Here is a 21,977-nt window from a genome sequence, read left to right as displayed (position 1 = left end):
TGGGATAGTGATGTTAAGGCCATATTTTATGTTTTTCTAAAAAAAAAACTAAAAAGTTTTTTTAAAAGTTCCTAGCACATTCAGAGGTCATCGGAACAATCTAGGTTCATTGGACGTGGTGCGATAATGTGATACTAGACCTCCTAAATGTTACAATCATAAAGAGCGTTTATTTTGAATATATAACATATATTCCATAAATATGTATTAAACCACCTCAGCCAGTTATTTCAAAACTCCCCTAGTTCGATTGAAGCTGTTTTCGATGTTTATTTTGAGACTAAGTTACAGTACCGAAACGTCCGCCAGCAACGGAAGGCATCACAGCTCCGTTCCGTCTGGCCAATCAAAACACGCCAGGGAGGTCATGTGACAAACCGACTAGTAAATTACAATTGACTTAAGAGTTGCCGATAGTCGGCTACTTCTCGATGTACAGTGACTCAAAGCGGACAACTCTCTGCCTTTGTTGGAGTTTGTTTTTTTTTTTTTTTTGCTAACAGAAATGCCGTTGGGTTTTTGCAGACGCCGTTAAGCAAAGTGTTGTTTGGATATCGAGGCCATTATGCCAGTAAACTGCCGAGCAGGTGAGTTTAAATAGCGTTTTTTTTTTTTGGCTGTGCCAGCAAAGCAGTTTATGACCCGGGTCGACTGTTTTTACCGGGGCAGCAGCATCACTTTTCATGGCAAACTGTTCGGGAAAAATAAAACGTTGAGGTCATTTAGTTTTCGTTGTTAAGAGTTTTATTATACACCTCCCGTGACTTTATTTCTTTTTGGTCTTGTCGATGTGTTTTTTTTTTCTTTTAGCATTTGGTTTTTATTGAGATGTATTGCAGTGTTTTGATGTATGACATCCCGTTGTTATACAAATATAGCGTTACGCTAAGTTAGCAAACCGCAAAGCGTTGTTCAACGTAACAACAATTTTCAGTAAAAAACGAAAATCGAAAACAAGATCAATCCTATCGTGACACTTTAGAGATCATTTGGAGACAATAGAGAAGTTCTATGGGAGTTTACAGTAATGCTTACTGTAAACTCAATAGTTAGTGTCAGACTAATTTAATTTCTATAAAAACCTAGATATGATATTAGCCACTGGTTTTAAGAGTTTGCTACACCCGTGTTAGCAGGTCTTTAACAATTCACTTATCACAATTACACACACCATCTTCAACCACCAATCCCTGTCTTTTCAGCCTTCCAGGGACGAGGGCTGTACTCCCAGTAACGGGTGGCAGCTGCATTGGCTGCCGGGATGCTACGGAAGAACAGCAACGGCGGTGGCGGTGGCACAAAGCACACCCAGGCTCAGCCACGGCACCTCTCCAAAGCCCACGCAGGATCTCTGTCAGCCGGATCCACCAAGACCTTGGATATGGGCCGCAGCTCCAAGAACCCCAACCCCCTGAGCAGCATGGGTCTGTCCTCTCAGCCGTTGGGGGCACCGGGAGTCGACCCGGAGTACGTGATGCAGCTGGTGAATGATGTGCGGTGGTTCGCTGATGTGCTGCTCAACCTCAAGGATGCTTTTCAGTGTAAAGGTGAGTCCGGGAGGAGCTGGAATGCGGGGGAGTTGTGGAGGGGCTCTGGGGGTCGGGGAAGTGGAACACAATGAAATGGCATACTAGAAGAAAGAAGATCCACCTTTGGATACTTGTTACCCATAATCATTGTTGCATGTTCAGTGCAATCTGTTGGGTTTTATTCTGATGAAGTCCTCTAATTGCACTTTTTTGTGAGCGTCTCTTTCCACCTGCCTACTTCTACTTGAGTTTGGATTTTTTTTTTTTTTTTTAGATATCCTAGAAAGACTTTCAGTAAACCTCAAATAGCTGTGGGGAATGTGTTGCCTTGAGGCGATGGTTGAGACAGCAATATCCATACATGATATGAGTATGAAAGTTTGACTATTCCAGTTGAGTATGTGCTTTACTTACAATCAAACATGCCTGTTAGTTGCACTACTTTCTGGTCCAAAGAGACATCTGTCTGTGGAGAACTTATCACTGTCTATTCTATCATGCATTTCTCCTTGTGTATTTGCTGACCACTTCTCTAGAAAGGAACCCTTGCTCTTTGAACTGAGGCAACGACACTAAAACCTAATGTTTACTAATGATGCCTTTAGATAGCTGAAATTCTCTGCTAGCAAATTCTATTGTAGATATACTGGGAATGTATTGACAAGAGGTCATGTTGTGTTTGTTTGACCAGTAGAGTACTAATGTGTAAACACACCTTGAGCTTTTTAAACAGGGTTACATTGAACATTTTTCTTGACTCATTGGAAGTATGAGTAGTAGTAGTAGTAGTATGACACCAACACTGCCATTGTTCTGCCTTGAACACAACATATAGATGCACTCATTGCACGATAAAATGCTTTGGATAAAATGTCCTGGAAGGGTCTGTGTGTTTTTTGTTATGTTACAGAAAACTAAAGCCCAAAATTGGCCATTGTGACAGAAAGCCAGAGCCACCTGTGGAGTGTCAGTTTATAGTGTGATAACGGCCTTAGTGCTAACATGTTGGAGCGCCTGCAGTGTTGTTAGTGTCTTAACAACTAAACCCAACCACACACCACTACAGACGAGTACACGAGTGGAGCAGACACAGGTCACTTACTTTCTCCCTGTTTTTCTCACTTGGTTTTGATGGTTTGGCACTTGTTAGCAGACATGCACAAACACTCTACCCACACAAATGCACACACAGAGTTAAACATGGCTCAATAGCAGCACAAACACCGATGACAACTTACTGTTTTATTGTGTGGGTGCAGCTACTGTGTTGTTTTTTTTCATTACCAATCAATCTGTGCATTACTTGTTTTGATTAACTGTTGATGTTATAAAATGTGTGAAAAGCAAGAATCTCAACTCCCCGGAGCCCGAAGTGACAAAATGAAATGTTTTGTCTGACCAACATTTCAAAACCCAAAGGTGCTCAATTTACTGATCGATTAATCAACTTATCATTTAAGTACTAATGTTATATGTTTATGTCCTGCATAATAGCCGTACATTCTATCTTGTGAGCCTCTGATTTTGGTTTTTAGTCTCTGTTTAGTCTATTGACTAAAGTAATTTCCTTCTCTGGAATTAATACAGTAAGACTGTCATTGTTAACATCTACTACTACTCCTACTGTACTGCTTAAGGACACATACCTACACACAAACACACAACTGGGGTCCAGCTGAAGGTCTGGCAGTGGGAGTCAGTTGTTTAGCCATTCCTCTGGCTGGAGGAGTGAGGCCGCTCCGAGTGAGCCTTGGCTTGCGTCACGCTGAGTGTTGTTCTGAGCCATCACAAAAACATTTGGGATATCTGCCTCCGCGTTTACAACGGCTCTTATTCAGCAGGTGTGGATGAAATCATACCAAATGACCCTATAATGTCATTCAGCTATCTGTCAGTTAGATTAGTGGTTTACTTTTGTTTTTCTTTTCTTCGAGACACTGAAACAAGCGATCTGGCGGAATAACTCTTCCAAGACACAGTTACTATAATGTGGTTTGCGGCCCAGTCAAAAGTAAACACTAGGTCATTTTCATTAGTAATTGGTAGAGTGGTGAAAGATGGCCACAATTTATGAAAATGTAGTCGTTATCAGTAGTCCTCCCAGCTTTAAACAAACACTGATCTGAGACTGCCAATAACACCAAACAATCAAGCAGGGAACGGACACCTTCATCATCTCTGAACTAGAGTTTGATTTAGAGACTGACAGTTTGGAGCTTTTTAGCAGGTGTTCTTAATTTTTTAAGGAGCTTCCAGTTTCCCATATACTTTACATCCTGAGTGTTGAGAGTGATCAGTCTGGCTCCTGTTTGCTGGTACTGGAACAATCCTGGCAGTTGTCTCTTAAAGACAGACACTTAATCATCACCTTAAAATGTTTTTCTTTAGCAGGGAGTTTTTTTTACGGACAGGTTCATGTGATTTTCATGTGCAAAGACACAGGTAATTATAGCCTTGTACAAAATATCCCAGTAACCTCAATGTTCTTGTCATTAAGTGTTTTCTTGATTTGGTTAAAAAACCAAAAACTTTGTGGCCCTTAATGAAATTCTACAAAATAGTGATTGATAATCATAATCTATCTCAATATGTCTACATGTTGTCCTGTGTGGTGTGTGGGTGTGTGTGTGTGTGTGTGTGTGTGTGTGTGTGTGTGTGTGTGTGTGTGTGTACTTCCATAAATGGAATGGATTAATGACTTGCTTGTTTTTGTCTGGGGGGTCACGGAGCTTACACACTTCAGAAAAAGCAACAGTCAAAGGTCCATTTTCTACTGATTTGAAGCAGACTATGTCTCTATTTTATATGTGGTAGTGGCACATTAGATGCACAAAAATAATAGTGAGCTCACCTGCTGGGGATTATCCATTACAGTTTTCTGCATAGTCCAAATGACTAACTTTAAAGGAATTTTTAAAGTGCCCATCAAAATACAAATTCAAAAGAATCAAACTTAACAAATGAGGAGTGCTTTTTTTTTTTTTTTGCAAAGTAATATTTAATTACATTATTTTTTCCAAAAATGGATGGTAGTCACAATGAGGTACATCAGACTTTTTGCTTAATTTTCATGAAAAAGCTTTTTACATCATTGAAACAGCATAATTGCACTTCCAATAATGTATTCACATCATCACAAGTGTTAATAGGGGTGTACACTGTCTTTCCTAAATGACTTTGCTAAAAGATGCATACGTACATGCACCATGTCTCTGCCTATAGTGTTTTGTTTGTGTGATTAACGGCATGTGTTAGACTTTTGCTTGAAAAGACCAACAGTGGGTCTCCATGTAGTTGAGGAAAGCTGCAGCACCAAGGTAGTGAGGGAAGTGGGGAGGAGGTTAGTGAGGCACACACCAGCTCTCATTTTGTTCTTTTCATATTTGGAAAGGTCTGTCACGGGAGTACTGTGTGAAACCAATATAATGCTTTTTTTTTTTCGCTGATAGGCATGCGCCCTGTTGAGATCTGGCAGGCTTATATTCTTATTGCAGAGAGAAAGATTTGACTCAGTGTGTCCCATGTAGCTTCTCATACAGAGAAAAATCTGCAGAGGGTTTAGCTTGGAAGACGATTATTGCTATTCTTGTTCCTCTCAACAGCATCTGCCAGTTTTTAGCTGGAGGCAGCACAATGCACGCAGCATGTTTGGTAGACAGAAACCCACAAGGGAACTCCATCAGTGATCGTAAGCCTGAGTGAAGTAGACCCACCACCTTCACACCCACAACTTTTGCACCTATAGATTGCCCAGGGTCAGATTGTGGTGTGGATTTACTCTTTCTCTCATAAGCATTCTTGCAAGAATTGTTGCCCAAAAACAGTCAAGCTGTCAAAGAATGTAACCCAAGAGAAGAATGTGAGGCTGAATGAGTTTTGACTGAGTAGATGACCTCTGTCCCCTTCTCCCTGTTGTCCTGAGCTGATCTTTGTCCACTTACACACACATTTGATCAATGAACCTTACCCTTTCACTGTTATGCATCATACTGAACTGAAAGAAAACGCATCATATCATGGTGTACCAAACCACTGTGGAAATTCTTGTGGGATCAGTATGTAAATATTGTTAACAGTAAAGTCAAATAATTTCTTAAATTGGAATATCTCCAATTTGCTCTTAACTCAAGTACAGTTTATAAAAAATAAATAAATAAATAAAAAAGTAGTAATAAAAATGTCAGGATATTTTCCTCATTCTGAAGTTTTCATTTGTGTCTGTATAGCAGAAAACAGCTTGGTTAATGGTTTTAATCATGATGAAAAAGGAGTCCTCTACACACAGCCGAGCTGCTGTCCCCCTCCCATCCCCCCACTCTCCTGCATACTCTGCATTCCTTTAGAACAAATGTTCACTTGTAGCTATAGTGCCTTCAATAGACTAATGGTAGGTGTGAGGCGTATTGACTATGAAAACTCTCCTAAAATTAATTCAGTTTAAGTCAAATCTGCAACTCTTGGACGATTATCTGCTCAAAGCTGTCTTTCATGTAGAAATTTCAGGCTAAAAAAGTGGAAAAAATATACCTGTTTCTATTGATTTCAAGGAAACTGTCTCAGGGGAACAGCTGCAGTACTTAAAACAGATTAGACGTGCCAGTATATTTTTATGAGTAAATACACTGACTGAACGGTCCTGGAGGGATCACAACCTGTGCGTAGTAATCATCGGAAGTATACAGGACAAAACTGTAACTTGGAAAAATTTGTTCTTTGACTATGAAGAGTCTTTTTACAAAATGCCACTTTTGCACAAGCTCATACACTAAGCACATGTCCTGTTACATCACCATTTCACATCTTTGTTTTGCTTTTATTTTGGTGACCACACAGGATTAAAACAACTGCAAATTTCCCCTCAAAATTTCAATTTTTTTCCAAAATGTGTTGAAATTTCCACATAGTTGCAAGTAGATCAGTAGCTTACCCTCATTATCAAGCCAAAAAAGTTTAGGAATGTGTGTGGAGAAATGTGAGGTTGAAGTTATGGATCACGCACAGGCCAACAGGCTGAACCACCCTGTTCAGCCCCGTTGGCCCAGGTTTTAACTTTACATGGCTTTTGCTGCGACAACAGATAGCAATCAGGACAATGACTGAAATTCTGTTTCCTTTTAAAATTTCTTTGGTCAAGAAAGACAGAGTAACTTAGTTCATCCTTTTAGCCACCGGTGGAAAAGAAAATTGAAATTGTACCAACCCTTTACAGTTCCACTTCTGGGTAGAACAAACATCTCACGGCACAGTTGCAGAGCAAGAGGTTGAAAGCTTATTTACTTAACGTATGGTGTGCACTGTACAGTTTGTTTGAGCACAGATAAACTCTGGAACGTTACCTACCATTATTCTACAGAATATGTTCCTCATACACTGTAGTGCTGTGAGAAGAAGCATTGAATGTTTGTAAATGAGGAGGAACATGTCTCACTGACTCACTGGTCCTTGTTTCACTGTGGCTTTTTTCAAGCGTTGGTGTCATCATGACACTCTGATAAGATCTGGCTGTACTCCAGTTAAAATGCATTGTTCAGTGTTTCACAGTACCAGTCTCTAGCTGTGTTGTTGTCAAAAGGGCTGACTCTTCTTGTTAAGTAGGATATGATAAAAATGCTCAACTGTTGGATTGTAGTCTTATAGTTTATCTCGATAATGATTTTAACAAAGTTGTTTATTCATGAACTTGTTTTCCTCTCTGCTCATTCGAGTTTGAATTGCAGTTGTATGAGACTTGGAAGTGTTAGATGCAGTTGTCAATTCAAAGAGACTGAATCTATGTCCTTTTGTTAAGGTTGGAATTACATTGCTTTTATCCTTATTTTGTATAATGAGGCCAAGTTTAAGGTTTTAACCAGTATTAAGTCCCAGTTTACTGGCCATAAAGGCCACCACTAACCGGTGCAAAATATATCCAGCATTAGGTACCACAAATATCTCCCCTGTCACACAAGCACCCCTGTGCCAACTGAAGTGGCCACTTGCGGGTGGTGCCTTCAATCGAGAGAAAAGCCAAATTCTAGCACATAATGGTTTAATGGCCTGCTGCTCTTATGCGAAAAGAAAGGAGAGATTTGTTGGGCAGTAACTTTCCCCTGTGATGCTGAAGGATGTTTTTGTGCAAGCTTGTGGTTGGGGTGTGTTTCCTGGGGTGGGATTTATGGTTACTGGCTCTGGATGTTTGTGTAGGAGATTGGTCATGGCGAGGGGTGGATTGGCCAGTGGAGCTCCTGCTAGCAGGGGGACGTTGCTTGCTGGCGATTGAGCAGACCACGGCATGCGCAGGAGGGGGCTGAGGCTAGTGATGATGTTTGTGAGTCAGACTGCTGTTTTTTGTAGAAAACCGAAAAACAGCTAATGTTATGTTTGCTCAGCTTTGAATTAATAGACAAAAAAAACCCAATCACGCCTGACCCAACAAATTCTTGGATGCTTGATTCACGTGTCTGAAAGAATTAGTCATTTATCTGGCCCAGCACAGTAGTCTCTAACGCACATTCCCATGCTGTATTAGGTGACATCATTAATTCGGGTAGGTGGCGATTAATTTGCAAAACCCTGTACTACCAACGTCTTGAGGTGAAGTCATCCACACATGTGCATGTCTGGGTACTAATGGAATTAAACAGGCAACAATAACAGCCCTTCTTTGTTCCAGATCACATTACAACTTTACATTCAGAGTAGAAACAATTGGCTGATTAATTGATTTCAGTCATTTTTCAGGCAAGAGTGCCACACCTTGTATGTTTCCAGGTTGTCAAAGGCGAGGTGAGGTTTTTCTGTTTTTCTTTTTCTTATATGTTAGTAAACTTAATACTTGTGGACAAAGCAAACAGTTGAACGTCAAATTATTTCAGATGTTTTATAAACCAATTGATTAATGGTAAAAATAATTGACAGATTGCAGCCCTAATTACAGTTTTCCAGTTTTGTAATTGGATAAAATAAGAAAAAAAGGTAGATTTGTTTTCAATGGTCCAAACCTCCATGATTTGGATTGGAATCTTTGAGTACTGGTTAATGTGTAGTGGCTTTTATTTCTATTTTTTTTCCCCGCTTTTCCTCATCTCATAGTGTAGCTCACACCTGATAGAGTGCATTGATTCAAGAGTGCGGTCTTGTTTTGCACCTACCCTACAGTCCCCCAAACATGTAATGAAGTGTTAAAGAATTAGCCTGACTGGGAAGCCCAGACCCCACAGAGTGTAGTTCACTAATAGGCCGAGAGCAGGTAGCTGTTTATGGAGTGCCTGCTGTTTACTGTCTGTGTGATGTCTGGGGCCCGCTCTGTCTCCAAACATGGCATGGGAAAGACAGAGAGGCACCCGGCATTGCAGCGATTGTTTGGACAGAGGGGGAAATTAGTGTTTGGAGATGGAATCCTGACCAAACAATTCCACCTGTCGCAGATCAGGTTGCGGGCAGCTCAGCAATGCAAGCAGAGTCTGTTACAGTGAGTATTTAATGTTTTCTGGCCTTGTGGTTTGTGATTGAAGAGACTTATGGTTAATCTAGTTTTAGCTTCTTTAGTGCACGTTTCTCTGTGGAAAGGACAAAAAGTGTCTGTTTCCATTTGGAGAACTTGGGGTGATGACTGAGTCTGCACAGAGAACAGTGCGTCACCATCTTGGAATGAGGTAGACGAATACACATCTAAAAGAAAATCTGAAAATCATCTGCCTCTGTGGGTGTAAATCCGTCACCCTCCCTCTTTCTAGCAAAGAGAAGGAGGGGGAGGGATGCTGATGGAGAAATGTGGCCTCCTTGGCCTTTCAGTGAAGCCCTGCGGCTGTTTCCCAAGCAGCACTGTGTCACCAGAGCTGCCGAGGCTTGTTTCATGTCGAGCAGATCGCGTGTCCAGACAGGCCAGTTGATTGCCTGTTGTTATCAGTGGGGGGAGCAGGGGCTGTAACCTCTGTCAGGCCACCTGAAGATTTGGATTAGATTGGTGCACTAGACACACAATAAGCTTTGTTAAGACACAATGGGAGCCCCCCTCCACACATAACAATTTAAGGGATGACATTAATTTAAAAGGCAAACGTTTGAGCTACTGTATTGTGTTAAAGTTGAGTCACTTAAACCTGCAATTTTTTGGCAAAGATATTGGTATTTGCAACACTTTCAGCATACAGTTTGACAGCAGAGGAATGAGTCATTCTGGATTACTTGTTTGAAAAGTTTCTGTTTCTGTTTCTGAAGTTTCTCAAGTCATTTTCCTGGGAAACCTCGTCATTGCTGGAATTTAAAATAAGGTAATTTGGTTTGAAAAAAGCACCACAATGCACTGTATTGCTTGAATTTTGATAATTGTAACGTTTTTTTTCTGTGGTTCTTTTTAATCTGTTGACAGCAGAAGGATAAAAGTTGAAATGATAATTGAATGAAAAGAACACAGGCAGCACACACTGTCTGGAGAAGCATCCTAGAAGCAGTACTGTACATTCATAAGCCTTTCAACCTTTTTGCTGTTGGTTTATTGTAGTTACAGTACATCATGGAACACCGATGGAAACATAAATAAAAGTTAAAATAAATTCATAGACCTTTAGACTGCTAGCCTGGTGACTTTTTTTTAATTGTAGCAAAGTTGTCCGTATAGTTAGAGCTCAATCCACTTACAATAATTGTATTTTTAGCACACAGCTGTCAGGAGTTGTGTATCGAAAAAGGGACTAGAACGAGAACTAGAACATGACGAGCATGACTGCCAGGCACATGGATCTGTTAAAACATCCCAGGTGAAACTTTCTTGTAGAGCTGACTAGTTAATTGACAGATAATTAATCAGCAACTTTTTTCCTAATTAATTGTTTAAATAATTTTTCAAGCAAAAATGCCAAGCATTTGACTGCTGCAGTGTCTGGAGCCATTTGAGCGGTAATAGTTAACTGAATATTTTTGGGGTTTTGGACTGTTGGCTAGTTTTACGTGTGGTTTCAGGCTTAGGAGTAAAATGCATACTGTTTTGACTCAAAAATTAAACTATTCAATTTAGCAAATTTGGTAATTTTTTTGTTATACTACTGTGTGTTGTTAGGTGGAAATCATCTTCCAGATCCATTTGTCATAGTCATTTTTTTTTTTTCCTAAAAGGGAGGGTGGTCTTGAACATGTAGAAAATAAATGAAGCAAACCGAGCGTGAAGTGTGGCTGGGAAACCAGCTCATCCCACCACTGTAAGGAAAGACAAGGCAGCATTGAGCTGCGTTGGCGTCGGCACGGGGTCTCCTTTTAAACAATATGGCCCAGCTCAATGCCTCTGCACTCTTATCTCTACCAAAACAATGGCATGGTCCCAGCAATCGCTAACAAATTTCCAGTCTGCTTTTTGATGCCATTGTTGTGGCAAAACCACTCACCACTGATTCTTACCAGCTTTCTCTCAGCGGTCTCACGCTGCACTGAGCACAGATCCTCTCACACAGTTCAAAGGGCAACACTGGTGGTGATCAGTATGATCTGTCACACAAAATTTGACCTTGTTTTGATAACTTTATTCCCACTTCTGATTGTTAAGTGGAATTCTTTTGTTTGAATTTTTTAATCTGGGTTTTCCGGAGACGGATTAACAGTGATCTGCGTAGCCTAATTGCACACAGACTGTGCTGACATACACATGCACAATCTGAAGGGTTAAGTCATGTGCACACTTGCATTTGCAAAAAAACAAAGGTAATCTACTTTTGTTTATATCTTTGAATAAAAAAAAGCAATTATTAAAGTCTACTTATTAGAAAATTGTAACATAGTCTCAGCTTTTTGATTAGAGGTTTTTTGCCCTGGACCTGAACCTGAGTCCTTGAAAATTCAAAATTCTGATTTTATGTCTTGATTCATTTATATTTTCCTTCATATTACAGCAGCAAAGTGCATGATTAGCCCAAAGAAGGAGAACTACCTTACATTAGAACTAGAACTAGAACAAGGATTTTTGAATATGTTTGACAGCTCTGCATAAAAATTACAGCCTCTATGAACTGTAAGTTTTTGCAGGAAATGAATACAGGATTTATAAAGCCTCTTTTCCGTAGCAGTTTGGAATTGTGGTGTAAAATGTTGGCAGAGCAGATGCAGGACGCTCTGCTGTCATTAGCGTGGCCATGGTCTTTGTTCAGAGAAGGTCACTGTCAGTGTGTATCTCGTTAATTAAAATTGCCGGCTGGTGTTTAATTTGTTTGTGGCTCTCAATTACAGTGTTTTAACTCTGACAGTGGTGTGACAGCTGGCAGTGGCTTGACAGTAAACAAAGCGCACAGCAAGTACCAATCCAAGAAAAAGATGCCCTTTTGGGCCTCAAATTTTGGTCCAGCAGATTGGTACAGGACATCCGTCTGTCTTTGTCGCCACAACATCACAGCCATTGTTTTATTTCCTCACAATTTGTATCCAGTTTGCTTATCTGCACAGATAACAGAAGTCTAATCAAATTCTTTTATTTTCAGAGGAAAGGGAAATGGATGATCCTAACCGACATTACTGCTGTGATTCCATTGTAGCACCTTCGGTCATACTCCACTTGCAAAGTGAAAATTCTCAGGTGTGCACCTCATGAAGGCAGGCTCTCATATGCTAATGGCCAACCCACACATTATTTTAAATAAGAAAATCTTCGAACGCCAGTAAGCTAACCAAAAATTCCTCAATGACCACAACTGAGGAGGAGAGTTAAAAGGAAGGGGAGGGTGCTAAATGAAGGCCCATTGTCAGTGTCGGCAGGGAGGGTGACTTCAAAGTGTATGTTGCAGGGTCAGGGACCTCTCGCCTTGGGGCAGGGGAGCAGGTGAGCCCCGTGCTCTAAAGGGCACTTTTTCTCTAATCCTGAAGGGTGGAAGCTCGGGACAAGGATTGTTTGGCTTTTGAGCAGCAAGATAGATGCTGTTATATTTGTGTTATGTAATTTTTGTATATTTGGAAAGGGTTTTCAAGAAACACCCTTCTTTGTCTTGTTAGTTTTGTTACCTTGTGACAAAACTAAATAGACTCTTGCTTAGAAACTATTTTAATGCCTATTTCTCCTTTGGTTAATGAAATAGTGTCACAGATGGCCTTGGCTTATGTGTAACTTGTGGATTATGTCTCTTCTACCACGTTTTACACGAGCCAATTCAATTAGTGCATGTGGGTGTGAATAAGAGAGGAGCAGAAAGGGTAACACACACACCCAGAATCTTATTTTCAGTCCCTCTGTATTTCCTTTTAAACGTTCCAATAAATTCAGTCTCTCATCTCACCCTACTGCCTGGTGGGATGGCCTTGATGAAAAACAGATGGCTTTTCTATTCCAGCTGGTGCCATTGCTTCTTCCAAAACAGTGAATTCGACATGAACTCACCTATTGTCTGTTGCCAACTTGCAGAGCCTCTGCTGATTAGCCTGCACCAGGCCCTGACCCAGACTGTCTTCCTGTTGACTGGAGAAAATTCATTGTCTCTATATTTGTATTTTTCATTCTTGTTGTCTTTTATTTTGCCCAAAGAGCTTAATTCTCCGTAAAACACACCACAACACTGTTTTGAACAGTGCTGCAGGGATTCACTAGAAAGAAATTCTTATAGAGGGCCTTTAAAGTTGTGAGGAAGAGTACATACGGGTAAGGAAAAAGTCTTGGTTAAATACATAAATAAGGGCAAATGGGGTACTACTCTTCACTTCTTTGCCTGGTTGTACAGGAAAAGCAAGCCTTTCACATAGATAGAATGTGATATGGTCAGAAAACTAAGGGGAGAGGAATAATCTGAAGTGTCGTCTTCTCAAAGCTCCCTGGTAACAGAGAGAAATCCTAGATCTGATTGCTGGGGGAGAAGTATGCCTGCATAATTGTTACCATGTGTGTTACGTTAGCCACCTCTAAAATTTAATTTCTTCATCTTTGACACAACTGCCTTTTTATTGGTATGCAGTTTACAAACTGTATCATACACACACTCAGACTCTGCACCACAGTTTTATTTATTCAGTGCTTAAGCAGTAAATAGTCAAATAAATAAATATGACATTTAGCTGTCTTTACACTCTACTAGGGACCAAGGACTCGGGGATGTTGACGGGCTCAGCGGCTGTTGGGTAGATAAAATCAGTGTACTTTCATGTGAAGTATGACGTTTGTCTGTTAAGATGGATTCTGACTCACATGTAACCACAAAAGCACAAAAGGCACATCATCCTGTGCCTATTCATCATCTTCACCTGTGTGGGAATGTTGTAACTGTGACAGTATAACATAATTTATAATACATGCTTCTTCCGTTGTACAGGGGTGTCACACTCTGCCTGGATGCATCAGAAAAAAAAGTTTCATCACAGTGGTTTCATGTAACTGAGTTTTTCCACTGTCTTTCAACCACAACTGTCTCTGTCTTCCACATTTTACCTGAAGGCCAAACCATGCACACTGATAAAACATAACTGAGCATGTACTGTTTTTTATTTACATTAAGGGGAATTTTCTAGATTAAAAGAAAGATGACAGCATAGTTTCATAGTTTCAAAATGACAATATTTGCCAAGTGATGTGTGTGGCAATGAAAAAAAATGAATGCCAAGAATTAATTTGATGCTGGCTAACCTCTGACTCGAAATGCGACAGTGGTGACTTTGACTAATAGATGTAAAATGCATGAGTGCAAACTGTCCATGGTAGTTGGCTTTCAGCGTTAATGACGTTTATGTTGGTCCTGTCATGTCTTGATACTTATGACTTAACCTGGGTGACATTCTCCTGCTTTTTCTCTTTTTGTCCAGAGAATCTGGAAGGTCTTCAGGAGGTGGTGCAGGAACGTTTGGCAGAGTTACTCCGTGTCCTCAAGGCGGTCATCGGCAAACACCAGACCTTAAACTCGGTGGATATCTTGGGAGCAGCCGGGACGGTCATTGCCAAAGTCAAAGGTAGGCAATCACTCACTAGCATGCATGGGCACACACAGACATGCAGGTAAAAACACACAAGCGCCCAGATGACGCTCAAATTTCTTGGCATGAAATCTCATTGGCGCATTACTGGTTCAGGCTAAGGGTCTACGTCAGTCTTTCAAACCAGTGTGGGACATACCTTGCAGGAATATTTTATCGATTTCGGCTCGGTTATAGTTCAGTTCGAGATTGGTTTCTAAAAGGTCATACGTGAGAGGTTGTTATTCCTCTCGCATCGGATCCATTTCCTATCCCCTGAATGAACACAAACAAAAGGAATCTAGACTCACAAGTTGATCTGCTAGAAATATGACCCACTTCAACGGTAATTCTTCACTTGACTTGCACACAAGAATCTCTACAACGGAGACTACATGGCTGTAATTTGCATTCCATATTTCTGCGACTGCAGAGGCCCCTTGGCAGGATGCTTGTCGGCCAAGCAAATCCACGTTTCTTCATTCTTTTCCCTGTGTCATGAGAGGAAGGTTGTTTCACCTGCCCCGTCTCAATACCTGAGTTGTGACCTACACCTTAAAAATGCATGTCTGCAATCTTTAGCCCATTGACTGGTGCTTTGACAATGTTGAGAATGCAAAAAGCAAACAAAGGAGATACAGGATTAGATCAGCCAAAGGAATTATTGACATGGTCGAGACCAACTTTAACAGCACAGACTGTAATGTCAGCAAGATTGAAAAATGACACTTGGCAAATTCTTACTAATAACTTAAGGTTTCTAACCTTTATACACATTTATATAGCAAATTGTCAAAACTGCATTTTCTATGAAATGCAGTTATACACCTACTTTAAACTAATGGGTTTCCTAAAATTCCTGAAATTTCTAAAGTACTAAAAAATTACTTTTTAATAGTACAAATGGTGATGCATATTAAACAGTTTCTTTGTCATGGTCATTGTAAAATTCAGTTTTTCTGCTGTTAGTTACATTCATTCAGTTACAGCTGGTTGCCATATGATTTTGAAGTGGGACAGTAATTCCAGGCTTCATGTTCACTCACATAAAAAAGATTCCAATGATTTTTTTTTTTTTGCATTGAGCTATACAGGTTTTAAAATTTGGAAAAGAGAACACTTGTATCCAGTCAGTACTCAGAATCAGCTGAGGTTAAGTTGAGGTATTCAAGTCGGTATTGAGATAGTAAAAGTTGGATCGCTGCTTTCCTAAATACAAAAAATCACAAAACTCAGTCAACTTCTTCCTCAATATTGTGGATATGAAGACATTATTACTTTTAGAAGAGTCAAGATATTTAGTATATTGCATCCTAAAATTGCCTGAAACTGTGCACAAACATCCAAACACAAATTAATGATTGTGCTACTCTACAGTATGACAGGGCAGTGTGCCATTGTTCCTATTCTAGAAGTAAAGCTCTGTCATTCAGTTCTGCAGTAAATACACTAGTTGTGTACGATATCCAGTTGAGAAATGGAAATTTGGGAATTTGCCTGTCCACAAGGGGGTGCCTTACATCACCTTACTCCCTGGCCGGACTGTCCTGAATGGCCAGTAGCTAACACAATACTGGCACAGCCAGAGAGCCAGAGAGGGCCTGAAAAGGAGACTGAAAGAGGAATGAATCAGCGAGACATCAGAGATGAAGACTCAAAGGTCTGGATGATAACAGGTCTTGTGCGCCTCTCTGTCTTCAGAGTGTGGTGTCTTTTCACTCATGTTGCTCTGTGATGCTTGGTCATGACACTTGGGGCATTTGGACAGCTGCCAGAATTCACTGGGAATAAATCCTCCTTCCTCCCTCCCTCTCCGAACACATGGTTTCCTAAGCAGTTTCAAATGCCATTTATATGTGGGTGTTATCCACTCAAGCTATTCTCTTTCTATTGTTTTTTTGATTTGACACTATACACACATTTTAAACCTGGAAATGTCAAGGAACATGTTCAGCTCCACTCAGCTGTATAATGCACAGGGTTTCATTCTAGACAGAGACAATTGTTTTTGTATCGCCGATCCTCCTTCTCTGTTTGTGTGTCATCAAAGATATAATCTTTGCAAAGCCTTTCATTGGCCCAAACCAGACCGAGACAAGGTCTCTTTCCTGGTCACATTTTTAGAGAGTCTTCATTTTCCCTTCTTTTTACTGAAAAACTGCAGGGCAATGCAGTAAAAGCGTCAACCTCCTCAACTTATTGAAATTCTTTCCCTACTCTCTGTCCCCTTTTATCTAGAGAAGAAGAGAGAAGAGTGTATTTGTTTACTGCAGTCAATCTTGTATGTGCATGCCAAAGATTTTTTTCTTTCTCTATGCAGATAAACATATTGTAGGTCCATTTTAACTGATCTAAGAAAAGCATGCTGTTCCATGGTAATGGAGATAATCTTTTTTTTTTTTTTAGTTTACCTTACTAATAAACCTATTATATTAGAGTAAACTTTTGTAATGGCCTGGCACATCAGAAAATTGTCAAATTGTCAGACATGCTTTATCACTCTCAAGGTATTTTTCGGGGGTTAATTGTCCCAGTTACAGGTCAACCACGAGAAAACAATGGCCCCTGTACTTGAATGATGCAGTTTCCATATTTCAAATGTGACAAGGGGGGTCAGAGCTCTGGAATCATTGTTGTGAGACCCACAGGATGTCCTGAGGAAGAAGTCAGCGCAGAGTTGTACGCTAGCATTCAGGGCCAGGGAGGCGCACAGCAGGGAGGCTCGCACCATTGCGTCCCTTCTCTTTTGGTGTCTTCCAAAAAAGTCTCCCTAGAACGTGGGGTTGAATCGCCAACCCAGGATGCCATGAACTTTCTGTACTTCTTCATAGGTTGGGAATTTACAATTACGCAGCCACCGCTGACATGGATTGATTTTGCTCTTATGAAAAGAAAATGGAAGCACAAAAGCTAGAAAGCCATCTCGAAACAGGAACTGTTGAGAGCTTTTTTCCCAGCAACTGATTCACATTATTGAGGTTTTCTGGTCCTGGTTACTAGGCAGCGGTGCAAGGTGACGGAGAGAAAAGGTAAGTCTTGTCGCAGCTGTTTGTAATGTTACATGTCACAGAACTCAAGCTGTGTGAGTGTTTCCTGTTGCGGGGCAGACAGGAAGTAGTCGGATTTCACTGCCTGTGTCTTGAGTTCCTCTGACTGCTTTCTGCAAATGTCCTCTTGCTGAGTAAACTGTTTCCTGAGAAGGAAAGCGCTGTTCACACATTTATGGAGATTTATCAAGCTTCGATGGCCTTACAGTTCTAAAATCGCTGGACGTCTTGCTGTCAATAGATCTCAAAGCAAAGAATGTGTACGATTGAGTGCCATTTTTGTGTTCGATCAACATGAAAGATGACCTATGGAATTATAACACCTTGGAACGAAGGAGAGAAAGTTTGGGATTGTTTCTGAATATCCCTTGAATATCCATCCTTGAAGATCATTGAAGCTGTTCCAGAGGACATTTTTGATTTGGTAGGAAGGCATATAGCCTGTACATGTCATTGCCTCAAACTACTTTTGCCCTAACAGCTGTGGTTTTCAAGCTGTTTTTATGCACTTTTCTCTAAAACCCTTGACCCTGTGTAACTGCCCAGGGTGTTTGGCTTTTGGTCTGTCATCGAGGGGGCATATAAATACGTCTTTGAAACAACTTTCGCCCTTGTAGAGGCAATAAACCACTCCCCACAGAAGCCAAACGGTTAAGTATGGTCTCAATTGATTATGATTGCAGCAAGAACAAAAAAAGACAATGCTATGGGGCAAACTCCATGCATTTTATAAATTTGTTGTTGGTTTCAAAGTTAAATTTAGCTTTTTGTTATATTTGCATGTCATTTATTTCATCTATTGTCCATGTGTTTTATATCTGTGGTTAAAACGTCATCGTCGACCAACATACAGGCGTAGTTGTGGAAAAACATCTGTTGAATGATTGACTATACATGAACTGTTCAGTAATACAGTTTTATTTTGGCTGACGCTCTTGTGCCTTTTATCACTCTCCACAGGCGTTAACATCAAGGAAGTGAACCCAGAAAACAAAAAAGCTATATTTGGGGAGATACACACATCCATTGACACTTTGGCTTTCACATTCGGCAATGTGTGAGTACAATGTTTGTTTGCCTTTTCAGCACCACTGGATTTTTATTACGGTTTTGTGTAACTGCCAAGAAAACCAACAGATGGGAGATTGTTGGTATAGTCAGACTTAATCTTTTGAGCCTATATCTATGTCTATATATGTCATTTCCTTTGTCTGAATAATCAGTTTGAATAACACTATATTTAAGAGTTACATGTCTGAAAGCCCCTCTTTACCGACTAGTTTGCAATTTTTGATGTTATTAAACTGTACGTCTGACACACATCTGCATCTAAACATCTACCCCTCAGAGTTTCTGACTTCCTTATGGGAGATGTGGACAGTGGCTCAGGGTTGGGGATCCCCCAGACCAGGAGAAGCAGGGTGAGACACCAGATTTCTTTTCCCAGCTTTAAGGCCAACCTCTTCTTTTTTTTTTTTTTTTTTTTTTCAAAGCTTTGTTTTGAAACATGACAGTTTTCAAAAGGGTACACCTAAAGCAGCAATTTCACCAAGACTCCATTCAAAAAAAAACAAAAAAAACCTCAGAGACTCTCTGTACTTAATTGGGGTGCTAAGAACCAAGCTGTTTCTGATGTCTGACTTTGATTGTATGTTTGCTGTTCCCTCCTTTTAATCTAAAAAGTCTTTTTCACAGTCTTATGACAACCTCTCTGTGGATCCTGAGGGATATGTTTCAGAGAAAAGTGACCTTGTGGGTAAGTGTTATTCACAGTTTGTCATTTACCTTTAGTAAAGTGGGTGTAAAATAAATACAGTCTGAAACATAATAGCTAGTGATGGCTGCTTTACTAAACATTTAATGGTTCTTATGTAGCCGGGGGCAGCTGAGTGTCAGTTTGTGAGTTAGCTGAGTGATTTAGGCTTAGGACTCTTGAATGCCTGAGGTAGACCCGCCCTAAACCTCTGCTTCCACCCCTGTTATTTCTGCTGCTTTTTTCATACTAGCGGCTCATTTTCTCCCTGTCCGTCCACATATCTGACATTCCTTTCCTGTTTAGCTGTAGTTCCGTCTGGGATGGGAAACACATGGGGTTGGTGTTTGAATCAGATGGTGAGCGGCTAGGAGAGGTGTATCACGGTTTAACCAATAAAAACAAAATAATGCTGTTGGACTATTTTAAAAGATACCCAGCACTCTCACATCCTTCTATACTGTCAACTTCAATTACCCCAATGTTTTTGTTTTCATTTACGGCCCGTACCAGTCTGTTGGAGTAGTAGACCTGAGAGGCATCAATCCAGTATGTGTCCATTTTATTGATACCATGTGTTTCGATTCACTTTGTTTTGATATGTGTGTCACCTCTGCCGGCTCCACAGGCCCAGAGGTGCCCTTGTCACGGGAGGAGGAAGTTGACTTGACCCTGCTGAAGAATGACAGTGGGGTGGAGTCTGCTCTACTCTACGCCAAGGCCTGGTCCAAGTACATCAAAGACCTTCTGGCCTGGTTGGAGAAAAGAGTGGCCATGGGTGAGACACTGAGACTATTGACAGTGCACTGGGCTACAAACAGAGGGTTACTGCATTAAGACACTATACTAGATATTACGAGAGAGGATATGATTATTGATAACTTCTGAACTGTAATCTTGTGGATAAAAATTCACACCATCTTCTGTTGGATTGCAAGTAAAATATAACAAACAGAGTTATCTGTAAATTTATTTAACCCAGCGCTGAAGCAGCGTTTTGTAAAAAGACCCCTGAGTCATTATAAACCTTGGATGAGTTTAGAGAACAGTTTGTGGGCACTTCCTTCCACCTTCTTATGTCATGGCAGTATAGTCTTCAAGAAGGAAAATTCATCTCAGTCAGGAATAAGGGATTCACTATTCTTAACCCAAAGGCAAACTTTATCAACATGCGGGAGAAGGCTTTTTCTCTGCACATCAAATCTGTTATATTCAGGAATATCTAAACAATTACAGAGAATTAATCAGCCATGACAAAACACCTGGAATTTCAAAGTCATCCTTATTGTTGATATGCTCTGCTTTTACTGGATATGCACATACTCAATATGCTAGGGTTAATGTATTCTTATGCTTTAGCTAATTATATCAACAAGCAAACTACTCTACGTAGCTTAACATGCCTGGAGAGGGCTACGGTTTGACCAGAATCCCACAGGTCCTGTTTATATACATTCTTTTGAGAATCTGTACTTGTTTTCAGTCTGCGTTAAAACTATTTACCTGTTTGCCTTGCTTCTTCGCTTTGTTCAGTGTAATATATCCTGTAATGTGTAATGTAATGGCCCTAATAAGTTCCTGTATCACGTGAAGCTCATGAATGTGAAATTTGTGTTGTGTGGGGCCATCACTGGGCACTTAAATAAAATCATATGCATGCTTTTATTTAAAAAAAAAATAGTTCATCATTAGTTGATTACAGACAAATAATTCCTTACCCTTTTGTACATTTTTTTTTTCTCTTTTAGATATTGAGTATGCTAAAAGTTATGCCAAAATGGCTGAGTCTGCAAAATCACTGGCCAGTCAACAGGTAACCAAAGAGCCATTTTTTTTTTTTAAAGAATATTGACTTCATTGGTAACGTATAATTCATATAGAATTGTCCCCCCCCCCATTTTTTCTTAAGACAAGTATGTAAGAGGAAATTCTAATTTTACTCATCAATTTCTTCACTTCCTTCATCCAAGGACTACATACCATTCAGTGATATCTACGTTTCGGCATTCAAAAAGGACATTGAATACAACCAGCTGCTTATTCAAACTGCAATGGCTTTTCAAACGAATAAATTCATACAGGTAAGAGTGATAAGAAGAACTAGAGAGTACTTGAGTCTTTTACTGTACTTTGCTCCTAACCAAGCCTCAAAACATCTATTGCTCACTTCATTTCAACATGTAAAACAATCTGGGAAAATACACTGTAGATATATAACACTCTTATAGTAAAAATCACAACTTCTTCCACGATGAAGCTTTATTCAAATCAGTAATTTATTTGCTATACTAGATGTGTCTTTCTTATTCCTAGCCCATTTTGTGTGTTCAGCCAAAGTCTTACGCCCACTCAAGACCTGTAGGGGTCTAGAGAAAAGTTTGGAGAAAGTTTGATTTGGTTTGGATTCGGAGTGGGTCTCCTGGTTTCCCTGAGAGCATTTAGTTGACAAGAAAATGCCATCTGATCAGGACGCAATGATCTGTAATATAGTTAACATTCACATCTTTTGTCTTTTGATTGAAGATTTTGAGAATTAACTTGATCAGAAAAAGACCCTTTTTGAAATACCTTTTGTAATTGTTGACCCTCACTCTGTTCTCAGCCTCTTGTGGCTCGTAAGAATGAACTGGACAAGCTGAGGAAAGACATCAAGGAGCAGTGGCAGAGGGAACGAAAGAAAATGGTATGTAAAGAGTCCCTGTATAGTTACAAACTATTAGATAGTTACTATCAGCTCAATAGCAATGCTAACAGTCCTCC

The 21,977-nt window shown here is 40.1% G+C and overlaps 1 protein-coding gene across 3 annotated transcripts in view; it reads left to right on the top strand.

Annotated features, from left to right (window-relative positions):
• Positions 1 to 426: 426 nt before the first annotated feature.
• LOC120798875 (rho GTPase-activating protein 29-like) overlaps positions 427 to 21,977 on the top strand; it is a 31,986-nt gene continuing 10,435 nt past the window's right edge. The window contains exons 1-10 of one of the 3 annotated variants that reach the window (XM_040143663.1): positions 427 to 587; positions 1,203 to 1,547; positions 14,271 to 14,414; positions 18,425 to 18,521; positions 18,813 to 18,885; positions 19,160 to 19,220; positions 19,846 to 19,995; positions 20,966 to 21,030; positions 21,188 to 21,298; positions 21,820 to 21,900. In XM_040143663.1, the coding sequence (XP_039999597.1) occupies positions 1,262 to 1,547; positions 14,271 to 14,414; positions 18,425 to 18,521; positions 18,813 to 18,885; positions 19,160 to 19,220; positions 19,846 to 19,995; positions 20,966 to 21,030; positions 21,188 to 21,298; positions 21,820 to 21,900 (1,068 nt within the window). In that variant the 5' untranslated portion in view covers positions 427 to 587; positions 1,203 to 1,261. Of the gene's footprint in view, positions 588 to 1,202; positions 1,548 to 14,270; positions 14,415 to 17,100; positions 17,447 to 17,475; positions 17,889 to 18,424; positions 18,522 to 18,812; positions 18,886 to 19,159; positions 19,221 to 19,845; positions 19,996 to 20,965; positions 21,031 to 21,187; positions 21,299 to 21,819; positions 21,901 to 21,977 lie in introns of those variants that run through there. The other 2 variants (XM_040143664.1, XM_040143665.1) reach the window with 2 other exon arrangements.

Source organism: Xiphias gladius, chromosome 14 (genome assembly GCF_016859285.1).
Source record: "Xiphias gladius isolate SHS-SW01 ecotype Sanya breed wild chromosome 14, ASM1685928v1, whole genome shotgun sequence".
NCBI lineage: Eukaryota > Metazoa > Chordata > Actinopteri > Istiophoriformes > Xiphiidae > Xiphias > Xiphias gladius.
This window is presented reverse-complemented; position numbering and strand designations above follow the sequence as displayed.